This window comes from Rattus norvegicus, chromosome 7 (genome assembly GCF_036323735.1).
Source record: "Rattus norvegicus strain BN/NHsdMcwi chromosome 7, GRCr8, whole genome shotgun sequence".
Classification (NCBI taxonomy): domain Eukaryota; kingdom Metazoa; phylum Chordata; class Mammalia; order Rodentia; family Muridae; genus Rattus; species Rattus norvegicus.
This window is the reverse complement of record NC_086025.1, coordinates 11,630,667-11,648,488: the sequence shown is the minus strand read 5'-3', so window position 1 is coordinate 11,648,488 and position 17,822 is coordinate 11,630,667. Positions and strand designations below refer to the sequence as shown.

Here is a 17,822-nt window from a genome sequence, read left to right as displayed (position 1 = left end):
GACGGATGATCAAAATGTGAATGCTTCACTCCTTCTTTAAATGAGGAAAAAGAATACTCTTGGCAGGGAAGGGAGAGGCAAAGATTAAAACAGAGACTGAAGGAACACCCATTCAGAGCCTGCCCCACATGTGGCCCATACATATACAGCCACCCAATTAGACAAGATGGATGAAGCAAAGAAGTGCAGACCGACAGGAGCCGGATGTAGATCGCTCCTGAGAGACACAGCCAGAATACAGCAAATATAGAGGCGAATGCCAGCAGCAAACCACTGAACTGAGAATAGGTCCCCTATTGAAGGAATCAGAGAAAGAACTGGAAGAGCTTGAAGGGGCTCGAGACCCCAAAAGTACAATAATGCCAAGCAACCAGAGCTTCCAGGGACTAAGCCACTACCTAAAGACTATACATGGACTGACCCTGGACTCTGACCCCATAGGTAGCAATGAATATCCTAGTAAGAGCACCAGTGGAAGGGGAAGCCCTGGGTCCTGCTAAGACTGAACCCCCAGTGAACTAGTCTATGGGGGGAGGGCGGCAATGGGGGGAGGGTTGGGAGGGGAACACCCATAAGGAAGGGGAGGGGGGAGGGGGATGTTTGCCCGGAAACCGGGAAAGGGAATAACACTCGAAATGTATATAAGAAATACTCAAGTTAATAAAAAAAAAAAATCAAAAAAAAAAAAAAAGAAATTGAAGAAGACCTCATAAGATGGAAAGATCTCCCATGATCATGGATTGGCAGGATTAATATAGTAAAAATGGCCATTTTACCAAAAGGGATCTACAGATTCAATGCAATCCCCATCAAAATACCAATCCAGGGCTGGAGAGATGGCTCAGCAGTTAAGAGCACCCGACTGCTCTTCCAGAGGTCATGAGTTCAATTCCCAGCAACCACATGGTGGCTCACAACCATCTGTAAAGAGATCGGATGCCCTCTTCTGAAGAGGGCTACAGTGTATCTGAAGACAGCTACAGTGTACTTATATATAATAAATAAATGAATAAATAATTAAATCTTAAAAAAACCAACCCAATTCTTCAAAAAGTTAGACAGAACAATTTGCAAATTCATCTGGAATAACAAAAAACCCAGGATAGCTAAAACTATCCTCAACAATAAAAGGACTTCAGGGGGAATCACTATCCCTGAACTCAAGCAGTATTACAAAGCAATAGTGATAAAAACTGCATGGTATTGGTACAGAGACAGACAGATAGACCAATGGAATAGAATTAAAGACCCAGAAATGAACCCACTTATGGTCACTTGATTTTTGACAAAGGAGCCAAAACCATCCAATGGAAAAAAGATAGCATTTTCAGTAAATGGTGCTTGTTCAACTGGAGGTCAACATGTAGAAGAATGCAGATCGATCCATGCTTATCACCCTGTACAAAGCTTAAGTCCAAGTGCATCAAGGACCTTCACATCAAACCCGATACACTCAAACTAATAGAAGAAAAACTAGGGCAGCGTCTCAAACACATGGGCACTGGAAAAAATTTCCTGAACAAAACACCAATGGCTTATACTCTAAGATCAAGAATCGACAAATGGGATCTCATAAAACTGCAAAGCTTCTGTAAGGCAAAGGACACTGTGGTTAGGACAAAATGGCAACCAACAGATTGGGAAAAGATCTTTACCAATCCTACAACAGATAGAGGCCTTATATCCAAAATATACAAAGAACTCAAGAAGTTAGACCGAAGGGAGACAAATAACCCTATTAAAAATGGGGTTCAGAGCTAAACAAAGAATTCACAGCTGAGGAATGCCGAATGGCTGAGAAACACTTAAAGAAATGTTCAGCATCTTTAGTCATAAGGGAAATGCAAATCAAAACAACCCTGAGATTTCACCTCACACCAGTGAGAATGGCTAAGATCAAAAACTCAGGTGATGGGGTTGGGGATTTAGCTCAGTGGTAAAGCGCCTGCCTAGCAAGCGCAAGGCCCTGGGTTCGGTCCCCAGCTCTGAAAAAAAGAAAAAAGAAAAAGAAAAAAAAAAACCTCAGGTGACAGCAAATGCTGGCGAGGATGTGGAGAAAGAGGAACACTCCTCCATTGTTGGTGGGATTGCAGACTGGTACAACCATTCTGGAAATCAGTCTGGAGGTTCCTCAGAAAATTGGACATTGCACTACCTGAGGACCGGCTATACCTCTCTTGGGCATATACCCAAAAGATGCCCCAACATATAAATAAGACACGTGCTCCACTATGTTCACAGCAGCCTTATTTATAATAGCCAGAAGCTGGAAAGAACCCAGATGCCCTTCAAGAGAGGGATGAATACAGAAAATGTGGTACATCTAAACAATGGAATATTACTCAGCTATCAAAAACAATGCCTTAATGAAATTCATAGGCAAATGGTTGGAACTGGAAAATATCATCCTGAGTGAGGTAACCCAATCACAGAAAAACACACATGGTATGCACTCATTGATAATTGGCTATTAGCCCAAATGCTTGAATTACCCTAGATGCACAGAACACATGAAACTCAAGAGGGATGAGCAAAATGCGAATGCTTCACTCCTTCTTTAAAAGGGGAACAAGAATACCCTTGGCAGGGAATAGAGAAGCAAAGATTAAAACAGAGGCAGAAGGAACACCCATTCAGAGCCTGCCCCACATGTGGCCCATACATATACAGCCACCCAATTAGACAAGATGGATGAAACAAAGAAGTGCAGACCGACAGGAGCCGGATGTAGATCGCTCCTGAGAGACACAACCAGAATACAGCAAATACAGAGGCGAATGCCAGCAGCAAACCACTGAACTGAGAACAGGACTCCCATTGAAGGAATCAGAGAAAGAACTGGAAGAGCTTGAAGGGGCTCGAGACCCCATATGTACAACAATGCCAAGCAACCAGAGCTTCCAGGGACTAAGCCACTACCTAAGGACTATACATGGACTGACCCTGGACTCTGACCTCATAGGTAGCAATGAATATCCTAGTAAGAGCACCAGTGGAAGGGGAAGTCCTGGGTCCTGCGAAGACTGAACCCCCAGTGAACTAGTCTATGGGGGGAGGGCGGCAATGGGGGGAGGATGGGGAGGGGAACACCCATAAGGAAGGGGAGGGGGAGGGGTTAGGGGGATGTTGGCCCGGGGAAACCGGGAAAGGGAATAACAATCGAAATGTAAATAAGAAATACTCAAGTTAATAAAAAAGAAAAAGATAAGGAAGCATACTTCATATTCATCAAAGGAAAACTCCCCCAAGATGAACTGTCAATCCTGAATATCTATGCTTCAAATGTAATGGCACCTACATTCATAAAAGAAGCCTCATTAAGCTCAAAGCACACATTGCACCTCACACAATAATAGTGGGAGACTTTAACTCCCCATTCTCAGCAATGGACAGATCATGGGAACAGAAACTAAACAGAGACATAGAGAAACTAACAGAAGTTATGAACCAGAGGGATTTAACAGATATTTATAGAACATTTCATCATAAAACAAAAGAATATACCTTCTTCTCATCACTTCATTGCACCTTCTCCAAAACTGACCATTTAATCAGTCACAAAACAGACCTCAACAGATAATCCCAGGCATCCTATCAGATCACCACGGATTAAGGCTGGTTTTCAACAACAACAAAAACGACAGAAAACCTGCATACACATGGAGGCTGAACAATGCTCTACTCAGTGACAACCTGGTTAAGGAAGAAATAAAGAAAGAAATTAAAGGCTTTTTAGAATTTAATGAAAATGAAGGCACAACATACCCAAACTTATGGGAAACAATGAAGCTGTGCTAAGAGGAAAACTCATAGCTCTGAGTGCCTGCAGAAAGAAACAGGAGAGAGCATATGTCAGCAGCTTGACAGCACACCTAAAAGCTCTAGAACAAAAAGAAGCAAATACACCCAGGAGGAGTAGAAGGCAGGAAATAATCAAACTCAGGGCTGAAATCAACCAAGTAGAAACAAAAAGGACTATACAAAGAATCAACAGAACCAGGAGCTGGTTCTTTGAGAAAATCAACAAGATAGATAAACACTTAGCCAGACTAACCAGAGGGCCCAGAGATAGTATCCAAATTAACAAAATCAGAAATGAAAAAGGAGACATAACAACAGAATCTGAGGAAATCCAAAAAATCATCAGATCCTACTACAAAAGCCTATATTCAACAAAACTGGAAAATATGGATGAAATGGACAAATTTCTTGACAGATACCAGGTACCAAGTTAAATCAGGATCAGATGAACATGTAAACAGTCCCATAACTACTAAAGAAATAGAAGTAGTTATTAAAAGTTTCCCCGCTTGCCTAGCAAGCGCAAGGCCCTGGGTTTGGTCCCCAGCTCTGAAAAAAAGAAAGAAAAAAAAAGTTTCCCAGCCAAAAAAAGTCCAGGACCAGATGGGTTTACTGCAGAATTCTATCAGACCTTCATAGAAGACCTAATACCAATATTCTTCAAACTATCCTTCAAAATAGAAACATAAGGAACACTAACCAATTCCTTCTATGAAGCCACCATTATGCTTATACCTAAACCACACAAAGACCCAACAAAGAAAGAGAACTTTAGACCAAGTTTTCTTATGAATATCAATGCAAAAATAATAAACAGAATCCAAGAACACATCAAAATGATTATCCATCATGATCAAGTAGGCTTCATCTCAGGGATGAAGGGATAGTTCAATATATGGAAATCCATCTACACAATCCTCTATATAAACAATCTCAAATAAAAAAAAACACATGATCATCTCATTAGATACTGAGAAATCATTTGACAAAAGTTCAACCTCCCTTCATGTTAAAAGTCTTGAAAAGATCTGGAATTCAAGGCCCATACCTAAACATATTAAAAGCAATATACAGGAAACCAGTAGCCAACATCAAACTAAATGGAGAGAAACTTGAAGCAATCCCACTAAAATCAGGGACTAGACAAGGCTGCCCACTCTCTCCCTACTTATTCAATATAGTACTCGAAGTCCTAGCCAGAGCAATCAGACTATAAAAGGAGGTCAAAGGGATACAGATTGGAAAGGAAGAAGTGAAAATATCATTATTTGCATATGATATGATAGCATACTTAAGTAACCCTAAAAGTTCTACCAGAGAACTACTAAACCTGATAAACAACCTCAGCAAAGTGGCTGGGTATAAAATTAACTCAAATAAATCAGTAGCCTTCCTCTACTCAAAGTATAATGAAATTAGGCTGAGAATGAAATTAGGAAAATGACACCCTTCACGATAGTCACAAATAACATAAAGTATCTTGGTGTGACTCTAACCAAGCAAGTCCAAGATCTGTATGACAAGAACTTTAAGTCCCTGAAGAAAGAAATTGAAGAAGATCTCTAGGATGGAAAGATCTCCCATGCTCATGGATTGGCAGGATTAATATAGTAAAAGTGACGATTTTGCCAAGAGCAATCTACTGATTTAATGCAACCCCCCTCATAATTCCAATTCAGTTCTTCATAGAATTAGAAAGAGCAATTTGCAAATTCATTTGGAATAACAAAAAACCCAGGATAGTGAAAACTAACTTCAACAGTAAAAGAACTTCTGGGGGGGATCACCATCCCTGGCCTCAAGCAGTATTACAGAGCAATAGTCATGAAAACTGTATGGCATTGGTACAGAGACAGTCAGGTAGATCAGTGGAATAGAATTGAAGACCCAGAAATGAACTCACACACCTATGGTCACTTGATCTTTGACAAAGGAGCTAAAACCATCCAGTAGAAAAAAGAGCATTTTCAACAAATGGTGCTGGTTCAACTGGAGGTCAGCATGTAGAAAATGCAAATCGATCCATTCTTATCACCCCGTGCAAAGCTCAAGTCCAAGTGGATCAAGGACCTCCATATCAAACCAGATTCACTCAAACTAATAGAAGAAAAAGTGGGGAAGAGTCTCATTCACATGGGCACTGGGGAAAAAGTTCCTGAACAGAACACCAATGGCTTATGCTCTAAGATCAAGAATCAACAAATGGGACCTCATAAAATTGCAAAGCTTATGTAAGGCAAAGGGCACTATCACTAGGGCAAAATGGCAACCAACAGATTGGGACATGGTCTTTACCAATCCTACATCCAATAGAGTGCTAATGTCCAATATATACAAAGAACTCAAAAAATTAGACTCCAGAAAATCAAATAACCCTATTAAAAATGGGGTACAGAGCTAAACAAATAATTCTTAGCTGAGGAATATTGAATGGCTGAGAAACACCTAAAGAAATGTTCAACATCCTTAGTCATCAGGGAAATGCAAATCAAAACAAACTTGAGATTCCACCTCACACCAGTGAGAATGGCTAAGATCAAAAACTCAGGTGACAACAGATGCTGGCGAGGATATGGAGAAAGAGGAACACTCCTCCATTGTTGGTGGGATTGCAGACTGGTACAGCCACTCCGGATATCAGTCTGGAGGTTCCTCAGAAAAATTGGACAGTGCACTACCTGAGGACCCAACCATACCTCTCTTGGGCGTATACCTAAAAGATGCCCCAACATACAACAAAGACACATGCTCCACTGTGTTGATAGCAGCCTTATTTATAATAGCCAGAAGCTGGAAAGAACCCAGATGCCCTTCAACAGAGGAATGGATACAGAAAATGTGGTACATGTATACAATAGAGCTCAGCTATCAAAAAGAATGACTTCATGAAATTCATAGGCAAATGGATGGAACTAGAAAATATCCTGAGGTAGGTAACCCAATCTCACACACACACAAACACACACACACACACACACACACACACACACACACACACACACACATGGTATGCATTCACTGATAAGTGGATATTAGCTCAAAAGCTTCAATTACCCAAAATACAATTCACAGACCATATCAAGCTCAAGAAGAAAGAAGACCAAAGTGTAAATGCCTCAGTCCTTCTTAAAAGGGGGAACAAAAATATGCATAGGAGGAGATATGGAGATAAAGTTTGGAGCAGATACTGAAGGAATGGCCATTCAGAGCCTGCCCTACCTGGGAACCCAACCCATATACATACAGCCACCAAACCTACACAGTACTGCTGATGCTAAGAAGTGCATGTTGACAGGAGCCTGATATAGCTGTCTCCTGAGAGGTTTGGCCAGAGCATGACAAATAAAGAGGTGAATGCTAGCAGCAAACCATTGAACTGAGAACGGGGTCCCCATTGGAGGAGTTAGAGGAAGGAAATGAATGGTCTTGCAACTCCAAAAGAACAACAATACCAACCAACCTGAGCACCCAGAGACTAAACCACTACCCAAAGAGTACACATGGATAGACCCATGGCTCCAGCTGCATATGTAGCAGAGGATGGCTTTGTTGGGCAGCAATGGGAGGAGAAGCCCTTGGTCCTGCCAAGATTTGACACCCCCCCCCCCACTGTAGGGCAATGTCAGGGTGGGGAGGGCAACACCCTCATAGAATAGGAGGGAGGGGAGCATTGAATAGGGGTTTTTTGGAATGGAAATCGGGAAAGGGGATAACATTTGCAATGTAAATAAAAAAAATACCCAATTCAAAAAAAGGACTCTGGGTAATTATCCCTTAAAGATCACATACCCATCTATATTTGAGTATGTCTTACTTTCTATAACTTTTATTAAAGGAGCCCACTTCCAGGTATTATCTTTTGAGTGCTAGCTCAAAATCCCTTTATTAAACCCTTTATTACAGAATAAATCCTCTATTACAGAAGGATTCTTTCCCTGGTCTGGGCTTAAGCCTCCTGGGATGGATCTGTAAGGGTCGTGTGGAGCCACCGGTCTAGGACGGCTTCCCTACTCTTCTATGGAAGAAGCAGCTATTTTCCCTGCCCACTGTCAGGCCCAGTCTTTGTTACTGTCTCAGACTCCTGTCTCAGAGCACTCTTCAAATGTTGACAGGTCGGTTAGGGCATCTCCATTGTCACAGCAGTACTGACTAGGTTCTAACATATACACATGGAAATTGGATCCTGATGGTGGAAAGGGCAGAAACCTATGGGCTTTCCTAGTCCTCTGCTGATGTGTCTTGATTGAAAATCAGACACCTTAATCCTATTAACTGCATGCAGGTTTTTCTCAGCGGATTTGACCTTAAATTGGGTACTTACAGATTACAGGAATGATACACTGGTCGACCTACTAAGTGCTCTCTATCAAGCTGCTTTGACTAAGATAAAAAGCCTCAGCGAAATGGTACCACCTCCCGTGTTCCATCTGAAGCGCTTTCCGTCCACTCGTGGGGACTAATACACTCCTGCACACGTCTTTGAGCAGTCGAAGCTAATTGAACATTAAAGACAAAGCAAACGAGGTCCTAATTTTGGATCCCCAGTATACAATGAAGTCTGGGTGTTGAGGTTTGGACTTGCTGTCTATTGTAATGTTAACTGCAGGCCCCCAAGACCTGGAGTCTCCATGGAGACCTGTGACACTGCCTTCAAGTTATTTCTGACCAGCAAATAAAGATGCCAACAGCCAATATCTGGGCAGAAGAGACATAGGCAGGGATTAGGATTCCTGGTCTTGGGGGTCGTAGGAGAACCACGGGACAAGAAGAAGGTAAGGGAGGAGAGAGAAGCCACCATGTGTTAGTCATCAAAACTCAGACCTGAAGACTGACCAGTTGGAGTTAAGAACAGCCCAGATGAAACACAGTCAGTAGTAACTTGAAGTTACTGACAGGAAGGTAGACTCTAATAACAAGGAGGGTAGGTATCTGCCCAGCTCTTTTGCTATTTAAGGCTTGTTGTAAATATAAAGGCTGTGTGTGTCTTTTATCTGGGAACTAAATGAAGGTGAGGTAGGAACCCTGGGTCTGGATTAAACCTGTGCATGGTGGTGCATCTGTAGCACTAGCACTGGGGGCAGCAGGAAGGGGAGAGGGGAGACACATTCCTGGAGCTCCATGGACAGCCAATGTGGACAACTGGGAATTCCCAGCTCAAGGGAGAGGTCCTGAAACAGAAACGGGGAGAGAGAGAGAGAGAGAGAGAGAGAGAGAGAGAGAGAGAGAGAGAGAGAGAGGAGATATTTCTTTTTGACCTCTTGCCTTCATATGCACAGGTGCACAACAACACACACACATATACACACCACACATACACAAGCACACACATATGGACATATATACAATATGTATATACAACACACACACACACACACACACACACACACACACACACACACACACACCCCACCACCACCACCACCACCACCACCACCAACAACAACAAAACAAAAACAAAACAACCAAACAGACCAAATGAGTGGGTATAATGGTCCATGCCTGTAGTCCTAGCACCCAGGCAGCAGAGGAGGAAGGATCAGGAGTTGGAGGCTAGTTCGTGTCAAGAATAGACACAAGGTGTTGGAGAGATGGCTCAAAAGTTAGGAGTGCTTTCTGCCCTTGCAAAGGATCTGAGTTTGGTTCCCAGCGCCTTATTGGATGACTCGTAAGCATCTGTATCTCGAGCTCCAGGGGATCCACCACCCTCTTCTGGACTGCAAGTCCCTGCACATACTTATATTCCTGACACCATACACATAATTAAAAAATAAACCTTTATTGTCGTTGTTTGAGATAGGGTCTGTATATGTAGCACCGGTTGTCCTGGAATTCACTACGTAAAACAAGTTGGATTTGCACGCGCAGAAATCTGCCTGCCTCTGCCATCTGAGCCCTAGGATTAAAGGTGGGCACCACCAGTGCCTGGCAAAACATAAAATAACTCTTAAACAAAACGGAACCTCAAGTAACAAGCGTAGAACCAAACTAAACACAGAGAAATGTAAAAGTCACCCTCAGGCCGTGGACTGGATTTACCCTGTGAGCTGCAGCTTGTAGACCCTGCTCTGTAATATTTTCAGGGCAAAACTGTGTCCTTGTCAAGACTAGGGATCTAGGGTTTGGATCTCAGTCACCATAAGAGTAGCTCCAACTTCCAAGTCCCAGTTTCCCCAGCAGCAAGGGCCGAGTCATTTATCTTGAAGGATAGTGTGATAACGTACCCGGTGCTGCACCCCTTTAACCTTAGCTCTCCGCAGGCAGAGGCAGCTGGGTTTCTGAAAGTTCAAGGCCAGCCTACTCTGCACAGTGTGTTTAAGTCCAGCCAGCACTACCTAGAGGACACTGTCTCAGAACAAACAATAACGACTGGCAGAGACCGTGGGCTTCATACTTAGCTGACGGTGAATCCTAGCCTTCACATAGTGTTTTGTTGTTGTTTTGTTTGTTTTTACGCTGATACCCAGCAAGCATATTGGTGAAAAATATTTTAAATAATTTATTCTTTTATCGTAAATACATCCTGACTGCAATTTTTGTCCCCTCTGTTCCTCCCAGCACAGTCCCCCTCCGCTATCCTCCAAATCCATTCCTCCTTAGTTTTCCTTAAGAAAAGAACAGACCTCCCAGGGATATCAACCAAACATGGCGTAACAAGATACAGTAAGACTACGGACAAACCCTCGTATCATGGTGGATGAGGCAACCCAATAGGAGAAAAGGAGTCCCAAGAGCAGGCAAGAGAATTTCTAATCCTTCCTGTGTTTTTTTTTTCCTGGGTACAGGAAGGATTATGAATGTGACATATTTAGACTTGTCTTTGCAAGTCATTACCTCTTCCCAAATGAACCACAGAGGGTTTCTAGTACTGCCACACAAAACCAAAACCAAACCGAACCGAACCAAACCAAACCAAACCAAACCAAACCAAACCAAACCAAACCAAACCAACAACAAAACCTAAACTTCCGGATCCAGGCTATCCCAGCACTCAGGAGGCTGAGACACAGAACTCCGGTCCTCTGTAAGATCACCAAGTGCTTTTAAACCCAGCTACAGAAACCATCCATTTCCTTGTGACACATTTACCACATTCTACCATTAGGTTTTATTAGGCGTCTCCGTTGCATGCTAGACTTTGTACAACTTGAGCACAGGATTGAGGTTCATCTCTGTATCCTAAGTACCAAGCAGGGGTCCTCAAAGTTAGTGGTCACCCAGTTACTGTTCTGCACTAGGACTGAAATGAGACCGCTTTGCTGCGAAGCTTCCTCAGGGCTGCCTTCATGTCCTTGTTCCTTAGGCTATAGATAAAGGGGTTCAGTGTAGGGATAACCACCCCGAACATTAATGCAGCCGCCTTGTCTTTCTGAGAGGAGCTAGGGGATGCTGGCAGTAAGTATCCAGTAAAGATGGTCCCATAGAACAGCGACACCACAGTGAGGTGTGAACCACAAGTCGAGAAAGCTTTCCACTTGCCCTGGGCAGAAGGGATCCGGAGGACTGCCCTGAAGATGCAGATGTAGGAGAGCAGGATGCAGGACAATGGGCTGAGGCCCATGACGATTCCAAAAGCAAAGATCACCAGCTCATTGATGTGTGTGTCTGAGCAGGAGAGTTTCAGGAGGGGCATAAGGTCACAGAAGAAGTGTGGGATTTCTAATCCCGCACAGAAGGTCAGTCGGGCCATGAGACAAGTGTGTACCAAGGACTGGAGATTAGTAATGGCCCATGTGCCGCCCACCAGTAGTGCACAGACACGTGGGTTCATGAGCACTGAGTAGCGGAGTGGGTAGGCAATGGCCACCAGCCGGTCAATGGCCATCGCTGCCAGGAGGAAGCTGTCTATGGTCCCAAAGAGGTGAAAGGCATACATTTGGATAAGACAGCCTGCAAAAGGGATAGCTCTGCTGTGGGTCTGGATGTTCACTAGCATCTTGGGGACAGTAGTGGAGCAGAAGAAGATGTCAACCAGGGACAGGTTGCAGAGGAAGAAGTACATGGGTGTGTGCAGGTGACAGTCTGATATGATGGCTAGGATGATGAGCAGGTTTCCAAAGACGGTGACCAGATACATGGACAGGAACAGTCCAAAGAGGACGGTCTGCAAGCCTGGGTCCTCTGAGAGTCCCATGAGGTGAAATTCTGAGACTGCTGTTTGGTTTTCTGATGCCATAGAACAGTCTGTGTCTACTGAGACAGAAGGAGACAACATAGGAGACAACAGAAGGAAGCAACATAGAGCTGGAGTCAGAGATGGGGCCTCAATCCTGTAGAAGCCTTTAAGATGATGTGAAAATCCGTTTACTCCTTTGAATAACATTCTTTAAGCTACCTCCGGTGGTTTTTGTATTCTCCAAGCTATCTAAGTTTGAGTAATGAGAGTCTCAAATTCTTAACTTAGGTACTTGTTCAACTTGGATGTTGTCCAAGGTGGGTGACCTTTGCCTAAAAGTTCCACAAGTGCCCATGTGGTAAAAGCTCAGATGGGCAGCCTGGGAGGGGTGGTAGAAGGTGGTTTCTGGGGCCGGAGAGATGGCTTAGCATTTGAAGACTTGCTGTTCTTACAGCAGACTTGTATTTGACTCCTAGCGCTCACAGATATGGTGACCGTGTGACCACTGAACAGACTTCCACCAGGCTATGCTACTATGGGTCAATGGACCATGAACTGAGACCTCTGAAACCTTGAGTCAGAATAAACCTTTCCTCCTTTTAAATTGACTATTATTTATTTTTGGGGTAGTGACTGAAAACTGACGTACGTCAAATCTCAACTCAAAACATCTACAGTAAAAGGAATCTGGCATTTCCTTCCCTCCACCCCCCACCCCCAGACCTCTCACCCTCTTCCTTCATCCTCACCTTTTAACTTCATGCTAACGAGATAATTTGAAGGCAGAAGAAGTGTCCGTCAGAAGCTCTTGTTATCCAGCCAGGTGTGGCTGCGCATGCCTTTAATCACAGCACGTGGAAGGCAGAGTAAGGAAAATCTCTGAGTTCGAGGCCAGCTTGGTTTGTAGAACAAGTTCCAGGACAGCCAAACCTACACTGAGAAACCCTGTGTGGAAAAACAAACCAAAACAAGAAACTAGGGGAAAGTGCCGTGGTGGTTTCCACGGGAATAGGAAGTCTTAGGTTCATGTATTCGAATGCTTGGCCATGAGGGGGTACGAATACTTGACCTGAATTAGGTGTGGCCTTTGTGGAGTAGGTGTGAGGTTGGCCTTATTGGAGGAAGTGTGTCACAGGGGGTGGGCTTTGAGGTTTCAACTGTGCAAGCCAGGCTCAGTGTCTCTCTTCTTCCTCCCTGCAGGTCCAGAACGTAGAATTCTCAGCTCCTTCTCAGCACCACGTCTGCAATGCTTCCCACCATGCTTCCAGTCATGTTGAAGGCCAGAGCCCTGAAACTCCAAACAAGCCCCATTTAATACTTTCCTTTCTGAGAGTTGCTGTGGTCACGGTATCTCTTCACCAGAACACTGACTAGGACAAGTTCTAGCAATTTTTGTAGAGAATATGAGTTTGGTTCCTAGCCACCCACACTGGGGAAGCTAATCACTGTCAGTAATTCTAGCTCCAGAAGATCCGACTCTCCTTTTTTTGGCCTCTGCATTCACATGTACAAACACACAGGCACGCTCGCGCGCACACGCGCACACACACACACACACACACACACACACGTTAAAAAATGAAATAAAATCTTTAAAAAGAAACAGTCTGAGCATCAATTTTAGGTTTAGAATACATACACAAAGAGAGAGTTTACTACATATAGAGAGCTGGGGGTATATTTCAGTAGTCCAAGGTGTGTCTGTCATGCAAGAAGTCCTGGATTTGATCTCCAGCACCACAAAAAAGAGTGCACAAAACGTGTGTATGCAGGTATACTGTGGAACACTACTCAACTGTAAAAAGAAGGAAAATGTGTCATTCACCACAATATATAACGAGCCCAGAAAAGGTTATGCCAATGAAACAAAAAAATGCCACACAATCTCCATTATATATGGCTTTCAGAGAAAGTTGTACCAATAGAAGCGGACAGGAGGATAGCGATTAACAGAGTTTGGCAAGGGGACGGGTTGCAGTTGGTCAAAAGATTTAAATTTCAAGTCAGAGATACATTACCTAAATTCAAGAGATCTATAATGGAACATGGTAACTGCAGTTGATGGCACAAATTATGTTCTTTTCTAATGTTATTTATTTAGTATTGTTTAATGTATGTGAGTACACTGTCGCTGTCTTCAGACACACCAGAAGAGGGCGTCAGATCCCATTACAGATGGTTGTGAGCCACCATGTGGTTGCTGGGATTTGAACTCAGGACCTCTGGAAGAGCAGTCAGTGCTCTTAACCGCTGAGCCATCTCTCCAGCCCACAAATCACGTTCTTAAAAGTTGTTGGGTCTGTAGAGATGACTCGGTGGTTAAGAACATCTGCAGAGGAACAGGGTTTCGCTCCCTCAACCATGTGTGCTGGCTCACCAGTGCCTGTAACTCTAGCTCCAAGAGATATGATGCCCTCTTCTGGCCTCTGCTAGCACCTGCATTCACACACACACACACACGCACACGCACACGCACACGCACACGCACACACACTGAGAAATAAGAGTAAATTTTAAAAGGGGAAATTGCCTAGAACGTATTGATGCTGTGCATTAGCTCCTTAGCGTAGTTACCCTAAAGTACGGAGATTTTAAAATGTGTGCATAATTTTCGTCGATTAAAAGCAGCTTTAAGAATTGTGCTCTGGGCTGGAGGCGTAGCTCAATGGTGGAGTCCTTGCCTAACTTATGCCTGACTCTGGGTTTCATCCTCATTACTGCGAAGAACTTCTGTTTGCTTGCAAATAATATTTAATTAAACAATACAATCACAGTTACAAGTACAACAAGCAAAATCAGGTTTGGGGATAATTAAAATGATGCCATTCAGTTGACGAAGGCGGAGCCAGGCGGGCAAGCATAGGAGACCTTTTAGCTTGGGTTCTCCATCTGATTTGGGGTTGTGGATCCCACCAACTGTGCATTCAACAGCTGGTTTCCCTCCCCTGCGTGCATCACACACACACATCCCTCTCCCAATTGCACCAAAACAGCTTCAGCATCACCTCAGGCCCCCGACCACACCAGTGCACACATCCTCCCATCTTTGAACAATGCTGGAAGTTTTCAAATCCCTGCTAACTAACGGTAATCAAGTTTAGATGGTTTGCATTCAAGTTTATTCCTGTTTCTTTCTCGCTTTGAATAATAGAAAGTCAATCCGTGCTGAACTGGTTTTGGGTACGTTCCATTATGGCAAGACCACATCCTCAAGTAAAGTTTAAGAGACCCTGTGTTCACCATGTTATACACATGCAGACTCGGACACACATTAAAAGAAAACCTAGTATAGGATGGGACATGTGCAATAGAGAAGTGACTCTATGATGTCATCGGTCAACCAAACTAGAGAGCTGCCCAAACCGCTCCCCTTATTAAGCACACTCCCCTTGAAGCCCATAGAAGGAAGCCCTGGCACAGTAACCCGGATGCTTGAGCATTGGTTTCTGTGTCTCGCTGTCAGTCTGCTCTCTGAGTAGTTTTCCCGGTTCTTCTGCAAGTCTGTGTGAACCCTCATTATCGATTCCTAGGAAAGGCTGAGAACCTGCAAGCACCTGGCTCTAACCCAGACCGTCAAAAGCCACCTTATCTCTGTCGGTAGAGCAGTTGGTAAGCAGGCCGCCAGTCCTGCAGCTGTGCAGAAACTGGCCGTGTTAGCGCCATTCTGTAATCACAGAACTCTGGAGGCAGAGGCAGTAAATTGGTTCCAGGCTCCCCTCAGTACAGACTGTCTCAGTACAAAGCAAAGCAAAACAAACAGGTAAACGACCAAACTAGCAATTCTTTTTTTGCAGCCGTACATGGCCAACAAAGTCTGACTGTTATTTGCTTCTGTCTCTCAGTGACCATATTTGCTGCCTTTAATAAACATTAACCCAGAATATGTTAGGTGCCAGGTTCCCCCTACTTTTCCTACAGTAAGTACATGGAGCCTGGAGTGATGGGGAACACTTATAATTCCACAACTCTGGAGGCCAGTGCAGGGGCATCATGAGTTGCCGGTCACCTTGGGCTATAAAGAGAGACCATACCTCAAAACAAGACACCATTACCATGCTCTCCCAAAACCTCAAGATCATCTCTCTCCATTGAGGACAGACCTTTTGCTGTCCTCTCTTCTACTCAGGTAGGCATCTTTTTGTCTCATTTATGATTCTTATTTTTCCTCCTTCAAAGAACATAAATTTTTAGAAAGATGTAAGGATTGCTGAAGTGGGATTGGGATGTATATGATAGAAGACAGGATGGGAGGAGATGTGGAAAAGTGAGGAAACTAGAAAGCCGCCCATATGGGCAGGCATGAAGCCTCAGTGGGTAAAGGAGCTTGCTGCTAAGTCTGAGGACCTGAGTTCAATCCACATCTTTGAGAGAGAACTGACTCCCACAGGAGGTTGTTCTCTACCTACCCTCTCCCCCCCATCACATGAATATGTAAATGAAGGGAACCACTGTGACTGGGGGAAAAAGGCTCTAAGGGAGGAGGGGTGGGGGTAACAATAAAGCAGAGTGGAAAGGGGAGGGGAAGCAAGGGTGGGAGGGGAAGAGAAGTCCGGGAAGGAGGGAGCAAAATGAGGGAGAGGAGAAAGAGGAGGAGGAGGAGAAAGAGGAGGAAGAGGAGAAGGAGGAGAAGGAGGAGGAGGAGGAGGAGGAGGAAGAGGAGACTAACTATGATGGAATATATAGGAAAATCTTATATGGAAACCCATTATGTTTTAAATTGACTTTAAAAATTAAAATTAAAATTAAAATTAAAAACCAGAAGAAAAGGAATTGTCTGGTTAGGAGTATGACTCAGTGGCAGCATGTACCTGCAGGCCCTGGAGACGCTCAAGGCCTTCCTGGACTACATGAGACCCTGCCACCAAAAAGAGAAAGAAAAGCAAACAACGGAGGAGGAGGAGGAGGACCACAAACAGATAAAACCTGCCGTCCCAAGGTGTAGTGAGAGCAACGGAGAGATTATGGTGACTGCTACCACAGCAGGCTCCTTGGAGGTGGAGAGATGCCGAAAGGCAGTTCAGGAATGTTATCAGAATTCCGTCTTGTTACTGATCTATGCCCTTCAGAGTCTGAGGTTTGGGTGGGAGATTTTTTTGCAGTGCAACATCAGCGTCCTCTGGGCTGCTGGGTGAAACCCAATTCCTCGTCATACATTTGCAGCCGTCTTCAGTTGGTGACTGGCATTTGCCCCGTGGTGGTCGTTCCTGGATCATTGGCTGTCGTTTGGAGGGCTTCTAAAAGCACAGACAGCTGCCCCGGGGACATGTTTGGAGAACTACTGCATTGAGGATCCCGTTCTATGACTTTGCCATCTGCACAAGTGTCCTCCAACTGCAGACCCTAAATATTGCACATTATGTCCTGACATAGAGTTTGGCCCTCACCTCACCATCCACCCTGTCTACAGTTGGCCTCCTCCTCCCATTCACCATCTAGGAACGAAATAAGTTTTGTTTCTTCAACCTCTTCCACCTCAGTGTTCTCTGTCTGTCTCCACTCACCAGAACGGCACCAACAAAGAGGGATTCTCAGCAACCTTCCTATTCCATTATCAACTAGAACCACCAGAGGTCAGTGCTCAGTTCCCAGGAAGGGCACAGGAAGTCATTCATTGTGACAGCTGTGACACCTGCTGTCCTTGAGAGAAACTCATACGACCCCCAGCCAGGACAGATAAGCAGACTGCTAAGGGCTCTAGCAGATATTTATAGTTGGGGGCTGTGGGGACTCCATTCCCAAGCTCCTTGTTAAGAAAGAGAATGCTAATTATTTTGTTCCTGCTTTCGCCCCATGTGACCTGTTCTCCGAAGGACAGGTGGTTTGCTGCCGTCAGATTTGTGAGGAGCTGGAGCGGGTATTAGGGATTTATCCCCTTGGGTCCCTTTTCAGCTCAGACGGAGTCTCATGG

The 17,822-nt window shown here is 44.3% G+C and overlaps 1 protein-coding gene across 1 annotated transcript; it reads right to left on the bottom strand.

Moving 5' to 3' along the window:
- Positions 1-11,032: 11,032 nt before the first annotated feature.
- On the bottom strand, positions 11,033-11,974 carry Or1i2 (olfactory receptor family 1 subfamily I member 2). Its single transcript, NM_001000418.1, has one exon. It carries the CDS (start codon positions 11,972-11,974, stop codon positions 11,033-11,035), a length of 942 nt encoding a protein of 313 aa, NP_001000418.1.
- Between the last annotated feature and the right edge of the window lie 5,848 nt (positions 11,975-17,822).